Source organism: Astyanax mexicanus, chromosome 8, assembly GCF_023375975.1.
Source record: "Astyanax mexicanus isolate ESR-SI-001 chromosome 8, AstMex3_surface, whole genome shotgun sequence".
Classification (NCBI taxonomy): domain Eukaryota; kingdom Metazoa; phylum Chordata; class Actinopteri; order Characiformes; family Acestrorhamphidae; genus Astyanax; species Astyanax mexicanus.
The window spans coordinates 47,208,223-47,220,403 of NC_064415.1; the positions used below are offsets into that span (position 1 = coordinate 47,208,223).

The window sequence follows — 12,181 nt, forward strand, 5'->3', positions numbered from 1 at the left end:
GACATCACACGCACTCCCAATCACATGGTACACCGCATGACACCTCCAGGAAGTCCTGAGTATTGATTGCCCCTCAGTATCACGCTCACTCCTCGTTTAGTAATTGTTTGGTTCGTCCTGCATTACAAAGCGTTTCTATTGCCCTTGTTGTTATTCCATGTATGATCCTTTTTCCGTGTTTTACCGACCTTGATTTTTGCCTTTGCATGTATATTGGATTATCTGTGTATGACCTGGACTGTTACTTCACCACTGGATTACTGCCTTCTCTGTGATACCCCCTGCTCGTGTATAAACTCTGGACTGTCTTCTGTTTATGGTATGGTTTCCCTGCTCATTGTTTCACTGGTATTGACCTGGCTTGTTTTGACTACCCCTGCTAAATCTTTTAATAAAAGATTTTTATCATATCCGCACAAGTCTCTTCCCTGTCTGGCCCTGACAGCTGCTGCCGTTCAATATTTCGAATTGATATTTTGGAATTCGTTTGATTATATTTCTTATAGCATAGTTGGTTGTTTTTCTATGTAATATATATTTTTCTGTTATTATTAGCTTATTAGCTTCTAGCTTGTTGCTAGATTTTTTGTCATTTAGCATACAAAACATCCGACTGATCTTTTTATTAAACTGAGATGCTGGTGCTGCTGTTCTCCCACTGCACACGGTCACTCAGGTTTGTGGGTGGATGCCAGTGTTTCAGGGAGCCTCCATGTCTATGTTACCTTCTGGCTCTCTGCCTTTAGTTAGGCTGTTTTATTTAGATCTGCCGGAGTCATTAGCCACACTCTGATAATGTTTTATATTCTCTGTTTTACATAAATCCAGTCAAAACTAATTCCATCTCTCTGCCTTCCTCCGAGTTACTGACTGCCCACCTGTCTGACCCGATACCGCGGGATGTTGGACCCTCAGGCTCTCATGTCCTCTGTCTGGCCAGACTGGAAGTTACTGAAGTCAGCTCTTCTCCATCCACCACCACAGATCAGCTGCTCATCATCCATCTTACTCTATAAGCCATTAGTGGAGCTGCTATACACCTGAATATATAAAACATATGTGGATGTATGAAAGACTTTTTAAAATTAATTTAAAAGCCATTTGACCAGTGGTAGGATGGTCCCCCCTTTAATGTGAGTCTTGGTCCTCCCAAGGTTTCTTCCTCCTCTTGCAGCTCTGAGGGAGTTTTTCCTTGCCTCCGCGCTCACTGGGGGTTCTGTATTATGTATATTCTATGTTTAATGTTTTGCCTGATTCTTTGTCCTGTAATCATGTTTCTGTAAAGCTGCTTTGTGCCAACACCAGTTGTAAAAAGCGCTATACAAATAAATTTGATTTGATTATTGAATGTTGATTTATTAATTTAATAGCTGTACCTAAGTATTTTAATCCAGACAGACACTGTGTGATTTTGAATGGGTTCATCTGCACTTTTGAATGGTTTGTCCTGTAGGAAAACGCATGCGATTTACATGCTGACACTGTTGTCTGACTGAGGAGCTGCTAGACTTTCATCAAATGCAATGATCAAAGACTTGAGACTTGACTCGGACTCGTGATCAAAGACTTGAGACTTGACTGGGACTCCTGCCCAAAGACTTGTGAGCATCTCTGGTACAGTAAAGTTGTATTAGTGTTTTACTGTATTAGTGAATACAGTAATTCTGTATTGTAGAACCTGTTGGTGTATATGATGTATATGATGAACATAAGGCTTGTGTTGTGTACAGTAAAGTTGTAAGTGGTATTAGTCAATACAGAATATATATTCTGAATGTTGCTATAAAATTGAATGTAATAAAATATCTAACTTGTGCAAAAAAAAGATGCAAAAATATTTTTCCAGATATACTTCCATCAGTTTTTTATTTGTATAATATTGTAATTCATGTTAATCCATTGTTAGCATTTCAACACAAATACAAATAAATCATTGTATGGATTAAAGAAAGAAAGATGTGCAGTGAAACCACCTGACTGAAGCAGAGGAGGACACCAGCCAATCAGGGTGCAGGCATTTAAAAGTTACTGAACAAACATTCCTTTTTAATATATTTATAAATATTTCTTTATATACTGTTTAAACCATGAGCAGATTATAGTCTATGTTTTGCACAATGTCCAAGACAGAAATATGACATGGGTCATTACATCACCACGGAGAGACGGCCATGTGTCCTCCCACTTTGTTTTCGATCGATGTTGGTCTCATTCAGCACCTCCCACATGGGAGCAATATCATACATGTACTGGCATGTGAGCAAATCTGTACAAATAACGGATGTCTTCAAGAACCAATGTAAAAGTGTAAAAGGACCCTGGAAGACCCAGTCAGGTACTGCTGTAGTGCAGTCATAAACAGCCAAAGGTTAACTGCTGTAGTTACACAGCATCAAGTACTTTTGATTATGATTTCCTATAGCAAACTTATCTTTACATTTTGAAAACATGGCTAGCGGATGGATATTTCCCAGCATTCCTCTGAAAAACCCTGCTTCATTAGCAGACATTTCTCATTCTACGTGTTTCTGTCAATGTAATTAATCAAAAACATACAGTACCAGTCAACAGATTCAACACACCTTTTCATTCAAGATCTTTTCATTACTTTTATTATCTACATTTGTAAGTCGCTTTGGACAAAAGCGTCTGCCAAATGTAATGTAATGTAATGTAATGTAATCTTCTACATATTTGAAGACATCAAAACTATAAAAGAAGATGCTGTACGGTCATCAGTATTTGTTCATATGTTTTCACACGCATATGAACTTAAGTGTAATTTCATTCTTGATCTCAGCCCACCCTTTACAGTTATAACAACCTTAATTCATTTTGGAAGGCTTTTCACAAGGTTTTGGAGTGTGTTTCCGAACAATTTGACCATTCTTTCAGAACTGCATTAGTGAGGTCAGTCATTGATGTTTGACGAGATGGCATCACAAAAGACGTCCCAAAGCTGTTCCATCAGGTTGAGGTCAGGACACTGCGCAGGCCAGTCAAGTTCTTCCGCACAAAAATCACTTATCCCTTTATGAAACTTGCTTTGTGTATTGGTGGGCAGTCATGTTAGAACAGACTTGTCCATCGGATTGTCATTCCAGGTTCTACCTCAGGAAATGTTCAATACTCAATATTAATGTAGAAAATAAAAAATAAAGAAAAACACAGAGCAAGATAGGACGTGTCAAAAGTTTGACTGATACTGTAGCTCGTATATTATACAGGACTATAGATTGAAGATGAATATGGATTTGCTCTTCTAAAATAAATGTGCTTATTGAGGGCATCTTTACACTAGTCATACAGTTTTGGATTTAGATATATTTATTCATTTTGTTTTAGTTAAATAACAGAACTATATCATTTTCATTTTGCTTGGGTTGATTTAATAAATATTTTTTACAGCAGGTATAAGTGGTGTGATATTCTCCCCAAATCAGTTATTTTTTAGGCTGTTCACACTATACTTACAAGCTACATCTGAACTGCTGTAGAATGAATAGGTGTGCCAGCTAAAACAATTCCAATTGCACTGGGATTAAACAGATTGTAACACAATGGACAGCATGACCGGAATAAATACATAATGAACACTGATTTACAAACACAAGACTGTATTAATGCAGAGTGTAGTAAAAGTACTGAATCAGGAATTGGGTTGGGCTTTTTCTAATATAGACAGTAATATTGTTTGGCATTGACACGGTTCCGTTGCAATGTTACAAGCATGTAAACAGCACTCTTATGCAACATGAAAAAGTTAAAATACTGCTGTTTTAATGTAAAAGCTGAAAGTAAGTACAGCCCTTTTAAACTACAGAGGAGTGATTCCTATTAGATTTTTACCCAGCAGATCACACACATCATGTAAGACCAGACACACACTAAACAAAACCCTGGTTTTACCCTTCTAATAAATGCTGCAATTGAAATTGATTTGCTGACCAGGAGCTGAACGGCATGTGGAGTCAATCCTAAACCTTTTCATCTCTTGAGCTGATTTGTTTTATTGAAAACATGAGCGACTCCTCCAGTTTGGGATGATTTGTGTCACAATCTGTGATTGGACATACAGTCATATGAAAAAGTTTGGGCACCCCTATTAATCTTAATCATTTTTAGTTGTAAATATTTGGGTGTTTGCAAAAGCCATTTCAGTTTGATATATCTAATAACTGATGGACACAGTAATATTTCAGGATTGCAATTAGGTTTATTGTACCAACAGAAAAGGTGCAATATGCATTAAACCAAAATTTGACTGGTGCAAAAGTATGGGCACCCTTATCATTTTATTGATTTGAATACTCCTAACTACTTTTTACTGAAGCACAAAATTGGTTTGGTAACCTCATAGAGCTTTAAACTTCATAGCCAGGTGTTACATATTACATATCTGAACACCCCAGCAAGTGATGGGTGAGGAAGCGTTCAGGTGCCTGCCCTCTTGAAAGCTGCCTTATTTAGTTTCTGATATAAATGGGTGTCATGCGACCTCGGACCTCTGATGTTACATTTGTTCATGCTTCTCTAAACAGAAATGGTAGCACAGTTCTCCAAATGTTTTCTTGCTTCTTTGGTTTGTATTGTTGTATTGTAAAGATGTATTGTTGCTCAGACTTTAGTTAAGGCCTTAATAAAAATCATTTAACTGTGTTAGAATGTGTTACAGTGCAGGTGTACTGACAATGTGTGATTAGCTGAGCTCTGATTTTTTGTCTATTATGATTAAATACCTGTAATGTGTGCTCACTGACAGTGTAAATGTCTGTGTGTGCTTCGCTGTGATTATTGGAGAGGGAGTGTTTAGGACAGAGATACAGCGTCAGTAATCTGGGTGCAGTGTGGACTGGGAGGACAGCATGTGTCTCAATAGGTGCTACTAAGGTGATGTTTGGTAGTGTGCTGCAGCTGCACTTAATGTGCTCTTAATGCTCTGACAGCACTAAGAGCATCTCTCTTATATACACACACACACACACCAAGTCTGAGGAGTAACTATTATTGTCACGCTATACAAATGTATGCGAACTTAAGAAGCCACAAGTCTGTATATAAGCAATTGCATTGATGACTGTATAAGCATGTACAGCGCAATGTCTCTCAAAACTGAAGTCACCACAGGTCTAGTGCCCCTGCTGACTGATTGCAGTGTAATGTGTAGCTCCACCCATTCTCATATGTTTCAAAGCAAAACAGTCCTGCCCGTTTTCCATTTCACTTTTCTCCTCTAAACTGTATTTCCATCTCCAGTGTCCAACTCCAACAGTTAGTATTCACAATGCTAAATTTTGCTACATTTCCTCCCCTAAAAATCAGTTTTCCTTAAGTCCTTAAGTCTGCGTTGTAAACTCAAAAGCCAATCTGGCTCCACCTACTGCTCAGATTCTGGTTGCAAAATTGATAACATAGCAGACATTTTTTACTTCATTTTTATAGAATGGCTTGAAGCAGAACCACAGCATCCATGTTTATAAAGTCATTGATGTGGAGTAATGGCAGTGACACAGGAGGACACCATACAGAGCATGTTTGACACATTCATTTCTCACTCAGGCACTTATTGCTTTGTAAGAACCAGTCTAAATGAATGGCAAGTGGTTTCAGTTCCAAAGCTAGATATATACTTGATGTTTGACAATGTCTTCACATAGATGACCGGCTGCATTGTAAATGCATACGTTCACATTTTGGCCTGTGTGCTACACATATAAGAAGATACGACGTGAGGGCAGCTCAGGGGCCTGATGACTACTAGTTAAAACACTCGTCAACTTGGTCCCTGCTCCGTTCCTCTGGGATTTGCTGAATTGTGCAGAAAGTGTTCCAGATTTGTTTCCATTTTAATATTCATGTTAAAACATCAACTTCTAAAACAACTTCTAGTCTTACGAGCTGTTCTGATCAGCATTTTTGAAGTTGTGCAGCAGCGAGGACAAATTACACAGTTGCTCCTCAAAACTTTTTACAAGTTTCTTTTCTAAATGACATGCACAACCTAAATTCCAAATGAATATAGAAAACACAAAGCAGCCATAATGCATACGCGGTTATGTAGTTAACTGCAAGTATATCTCTAGCCTCAGGGAAAGATAATATAAACTAGTGTCAGCAGGAATCTGCTACAGTCCTACACATTCATCAGCTCATCATCAACTCTTCTAACAAAAGAGTTATTTCCAACTTAAAAACATGTTGTATGTAGACATATTAAGCATGTTGAAAGACTTCTCTCAGCAGAATCCATTAAACAGTTCGACTAAAAACAATAAATATATATCTACTGCAGGTTCACTTAAAATACAATGAGAATGTTGGACAATTTAAAACATGTGGGCTGCCACTCTCATGAGAAGCAACTACACATTTTGGACCACTAGCCTCCTGTTTCCATTTTTTCTTTGTTCCTTTTTTTTTGTTTTTCCAGTGCCACATTTTCCTTGCCAGAAGCTTCTCGGATGGAGTACAGGTGTTCCCAAAGGACAGCATAAAGGACACCCAAAAAAAATTAAAAATCACACAAAGAAGATATGGACGGCTCTCCATTGGCCATTTAACCACAAGCCTGCTGCCTTGTGGGGATCTCCCACTCAGATGATATTAGGCCATTGGTCCCTTGGTTCTGTGGTGTTTGAATGGATCTTTCTAACTAAAACCGCCTTCCTCACAGACATGTTTCTCCACTTCCCTGCTGTGTTGCTTTCAGTCGCTCTTCAGCTCCGCCTCTTCTCTCCAGGTTTTGTGCTCTTTCGCAGTTGGGCCGGTTCCGGCCATCTCTTCTGCTTCACAGTGGAGTTCTGATGGGGCTCAGTGCAAAATCACCATGGCGGCAGAGGAAGCAGAAGCTCCAGCCCAGTGCTTTCCCAGAGCATCCTCCAAAAAACATGCCAGCTTCTCACAGTCTTCCTGCACAACATCAAATCAACCATGTATTGGTTAGAACACACACACACACACACACACACCAAATCACAGTGTATTTATTATCTTTCTGGGGTCCAAGAATTCTGTGTCTTCAATGTTTTTTTAATGATTCTTTTAGTAGGGAATGGTCACAATCATTTAGAATTTACTTCACTGTAAAACTGTGGAATGACTTAAAATGCAGTTTCCTACTCACTTATTCAGTAATGTAAACAAACAAGCTCTGTTCTTCAGAGCTTAAATTTAAGATAATAATTAAAACATTGAGATGGGTGGTGAGTTTGTTAACTCTATAGTGTTAACTTTGTTAAGTGTTAAGTTTGTACATTTGGAGTGTTTATTTAGATTTATTTTGGGTTTGTCGGTTGTTCACGCAGTGAAGAATCTGTGTGCTCTAATATATGTCATAATAAACCATGTAAGAATGTACTCTTCACTTACTGGTTGGTAGGTAGGTAGGTAGGTTTCTGTACAGAATGCATGCATTTAGCATGAAGCAGCAGCAAAGACTGCTTTCATTATCAACTGTAGTAATTTTCTACAGTTAATAAATCAGGTTAAATTAATAAATCAGATTGTGTGTTGATTTGGGACCGGACCAAGACCAACTCAGGTGTGGTTACTGTATTCAGACCAGACAAAAATCGCACCAAGAGTAAAGATGACCCAGAGTTAGATGTGTGTAAACACAAAAAAACCTCCCTCTACTCACCTCGCTAATGAATGCATGGTGCACCAGCTCACAGGCCAAATCTTTGGGACGGTCAGCTGGAAAACACAGTTATGTATCAGCTCTTACAAAACATCTACTGTAACATCTACTGAGACCGTACTGCTTCTGACCTGGCAGAGAACTGAAAACACAATGTGCTAAATATTCCTCTATACACTCAAAATATACCCCCACAGACCAACTTACTGGGCAGAACATCACAGCTGAGCTGCCGGTGAAGCTTGTCATCCATCTTCAGAAAGAGAGATAGCTGCAGAGGAAGAGGATGAACAGTAAATAAACATAGATCACTTTCGCTTAAAAGATGTACTATAAGCAACGTGTGAAAGTGAGGCAGTAAGGATTGCGGTACTCACGTGACTTCTGGTTCCCTCCTCATTAGCTTCCAAATTACAGTGCATCTGGACCACCTGTACCAAATTGATAAAAACATAAACTGACTGGATCTGATGGCACACTGCTGAAATCATACAAACACCACAGTTTTCCTTTTATAGTAACAACATTTTAAAATTCCACCTGCCCTTTACCCTTCCTAACATTTCACCACTAATGATCCAACAGAAACTCTTCCAAACTAAAATCAGTATACGGACACCAAAGCTTTGGTGTTATACATTGTTGTAGAAACAACATTTTATTAGCGTATGTGGCCTTGGTTGATCTATTTTTCTTACCTTCCTAGTCTCAGTCTCCTGTGGCTCTGGGGTTGGAGTCTTCACCGTCTCCATGTGCTCCTGGGAAAGGGACAGCGACCGGGGAATAGGATGTGGCCTCTGAGAGGCGAAGTTCATTAGGGGGTAGATTCCGTTCCTGGTCACACAGTACAGGGTTGCAACCTTAAATCTACACCAGCAAGACACTGAATACCATTAAAATGTAAAGATCAAATGTCCTCCAGCCCCAGTCACTCCTGCACTTACTTAACATCCTCGAGGAACTTGTCTAACTCCAGCGGAGAGACATGCGAGTACCTTCAAACCAAAGAGAAGCCAGTAAGGAGAGAGAACTCCATTATGGAGACAAAAATGCATCCAGAGAGACAAAGGTAGATAGAAACCTACTTTATCTGGATTCCAGGCCTGTCACTATGATTAATCTCTGCCATGATGCCATTTGGGTCAATAGACTTGGTCTTTTCCTCCACACAGTTCTCAGGGAGGAAATCTGTTCCAATGAGGACATATCAGATGTTAATAAAAGACAGTACTGTGTTTTTAAAAACAATACAAAAAACTTTTCTGATTAAGGTTTCACTCCACTAAAGACAGGACTTTTCTCTTGTTGTTTTACATGTGCAGGTTTACTGTGTTTGTTACTGCATAATGTAACACATCACCGGCAATAACGTAACGAGTCTCATATTAAAAGCAAGACCTTGTGTTGTATTGTACATATAGTGTCTCCCACTCTTTTATATTATATATCGTATATCTTTTTATTTCTATTTATATATCTTATTTCACCCCCACCACTACTGCACCTTGTTTCTGTCTCATGTATGTCTATTTGTGTCCCTGCTGTATTGTGCACATAGTGTCTCCCATTCTTTCTTTTATTATATCTATTATCTGTACCTGCTGTAAAATTGGTAAGGAGAGTAATGTAATTCTCTGTATGTCCTGTACATATGCAGTACTGACAATAAAACTACTTGACTTGACTTAAGGATACCAGAACCAGGAAGACAGATACATGAGTTTGTAACTCACTGTACATTCATCATTCATTATACAGGATATATATAATCATTGATTGTTGGGATCAGTATTTTCAGTTAAATAGATCATATCGTGATAATATAAGTTTATAGGATTTATAGAAAATGTACAAAAATTCTTTAAACAAAATTACGCAGATGAAGAAATGTGGGCACTCCAACAGAAATGTCAATATTTAGTAGATCCTCCTTTTGCAGAAATAACAGCCTCTAAACACTTTCTATAGCTTCTAATGAGAGTCTGGCTTCAGGTTGAAGGTATTTTGGATCATTCTTCTTTACAAAACATCTTCAGTTTAGTCAGGTTTAATGGTTCTTGATGCTTTAGTCACATCACAGATTTTCAGTAATATTCAGGTCTGAGGACTGAGGTCATTCCAGAATGTTGTACTCATTCCTCTGCATGAATACTTTAGATAGCAGTGTTTAGAGTCATTGTCTTGTTGAGGTAGCCAGTAAAATATAATATAAATATTAACAAGAGAATCTGCTGATACTGAATAAAATCCATGCGACCCTCAACTTTAACAAGATCTCTGCACTGACCACAAAGCCCCACAGCATGATGGAACCACCACCAAACTTTACTTTTGGTAGCAAGTGTTTGTCTTGGAATGCTGTGTTCTTTTTCAGGCATGCATACCGTGCTCCAAATAACTCAAAAGTTTCATCATTCCACAGCACCTTATTCCAAAATGAAGCTGGCTTTTCCTAATGTGTTTTAGCATACCTCAAGCGACTCTGTTTGTGGCGTGTAAGTAGAAAAGACTTCTTCTGTATTACTCTCCCATACAGCCTCTCCTTGTGCAAAGTGCACTGAATAGTTGATCGATGCACAGTGACTCCATCTGCAGTAAGATGATGATGTAGGTCTTTGGGACTGGTCTGTGGGTTGATTCTGTTCTCACAGTATCAAATCAGATCAAATCAAATTTATCTGTATAGCACTTTTTACAACTGGTGTTGGCACAAAGCAGCTTTACAGGAACATGATCACAGGACAAAGAAGAGACAGTGTAGAGACAGCGTTTGTTCATAGCTGTGGTCAATAGCGCTATCTGGCTAACATACCAGATTAAACTGCACCTTATCAGCAGTTTAGCTCAATAAAAAGGAGTATATCTGATACCTGAAAAAAATCTGTGCATTAGAGAGGGGCAGGCAGATTACAGTAGAAGTTGGGGTCCAACTTGGTGGCGAAAATAAATTAGCGTAAAACAAATAAAAATGTATTTCTGCTTTCAAATTAATTGCGTGTGTTATAATATTTATATATTTCTTTGTGTTTGTTTACCTTTTCCTCCTCCGTGACTGTCATTTTTCCATGTGGTCCTATGTTCCTCCGTGTCTCCTCCTAAACTGTTTTAACCTGTGTTCATTTGTAGCTCTGCCCCCTCATTACCAGTCCCCAGGTGTTACCTGTATTCTTTCCTGCCCTGTGTGTGTACTGAAGCCCCTGTGTCTTCAGTGTTAGTTTGTCAGTTCCTGTACATTTGTCATCTGTTTCAGCAGCATTTATGTCCTGTTTGTGCTCCCGTGTCATGACAGTAGAAGCGACCGCTATCATGGATGCTGCAAGTAACCCGGGGTATAGATCCAGGTTGGCTATCCGGCTAACCCCTTTTTCCTCCGACGTGCTGGAGAAGTACACTGCCGAAGACTCGGTCCTCAGTGCCCAGTATAATGCTCAATGTCCAGTTTGGTATAATGCTCAATGCTCCTATCCAGTCCCCGTTGGTGTCTAATGTCCAGTCAATGTTCCAGTCCCCTGTCCAGTCTACATTTCACTCCCCTGCTCAGTCTCTCGTCCAGTCCACGGTCTCGTCTCTTGTCTTTCCTGGCCCCTCTCTTCTGCTGGCTCCCGGGGTTCGGTGTTGTGTATTTTACAGTATTTTATTGGCTTGTGCAGTTTTAACCCTTTGGGATTTCTGCATAAATTGGTCATGAAATGTGTCCTGATCTTTAAGTCACAACAATAGACAAACACCGTCTGCTTAAACTAATACCACACAAAAATTATATGTTTGTATGGTTTTATTGAACACATGTTAACAGGGGGAGGGAGTATGTGAACTCCTAGGCTAATGACATTTCTAAGAGCTAATTGGAGCCAGGAGTCAACAAACCTGGAGTCCAATCAATGTGATGAGATTGGGTGTGTTGGTTAAAGCTGCCCTGCCCTATAAAAAAAAACACACACCAGTTTTGAGTTTGTTGTTCTTAATAAGCATTGCTTGATTTGAATCATGCCTCTCATCAACTCTCAGAAGACCTTTGTTAAGAATTGTTGACTTGCATGAAGCTGAAAGGGTTAAAAAAGTATCTTTCTTTTGACTAAAAGTACTTCTTATGATGGTGATGTTATGTAAAAGAATGTAATCTTACGTTTCATAGAGATTTTGGGCAGGAGTTAATATAAACGTTAGATAACACAAACCCTCCTAGTCTGTTAGTATCATGAGCTTTTACTAAAGGATCAGATATATTCCATTAGTAAATCTATCTCTTAATAGTAAAAATTCTTAAAAGTAGGCAAAATAGTACATCAACAATGGATTTCATTTAACAATGTAATAATATAAACAATTCACTTCATTCTAAATTGTTCTTTTACCTTTTATGACACAATGAAACTAATTATTGAAAGAATTATTGGTCTTAAGGGGACTACACTATTAATACTCTTTAATAATGACTCAGATATTTGTATGCATAATCTTGCTTCTCTTAACCTGTTCTTTCTTTTGATCAGTCCTATTCAGTTCAGTTCATTTCAGTACTCTCCACATTGAGTGGTGATT

At 38.6% G+C, this 12,181-nt stretch overlaps 1 protein-coding gene across 1 annotated transcript in view; it reads right to left on the reverse strand.

The window, feature by feature from the left end:
- Window positions 1-1,837: 1,837 nt before the first annotated feature.
- Window positions 1,838-12,181, reverse strand: part of nrbp2a (nuclear receptor binding protein 2a) — a 90,651-nt gene continuing 80,307 nt past the window's right edge. Inside the window, exons 12-18 of the mRNA XM_022677963.2 lie at window positions 8,725-8,827; window positions 8,584-8,634; window positions 8,338-8,473; window positions 8,017-8,070; window positions 7,847-7,910; window positions 7,640-7,695; window positions 1,838-6,909 (exon numbers count right to left, since the gene is read on the reverse strand). Coding sequence (XP_022533684.1) covers window positions 6,811-6,909; window positions 7,640-7,695; window positions 7,847-7,910; window positions 8,017-8,070; window positions 8,338-8,473; window positions 8,584-8,634; window positions 8,725-8,827 — 563 coding nt within the window. The 3' untranslated portion in view covers window positions 1,838-6,810. The remainder of the gene's footprint in view (window positions 6,910-7,639; window positions 7,696-7,846; window positions 7,911-8,016; window positions 8,071-8,337; window positions 8,474-8,583; window positions 8,635-8,724; window positions 8,828-12,181) is intronic.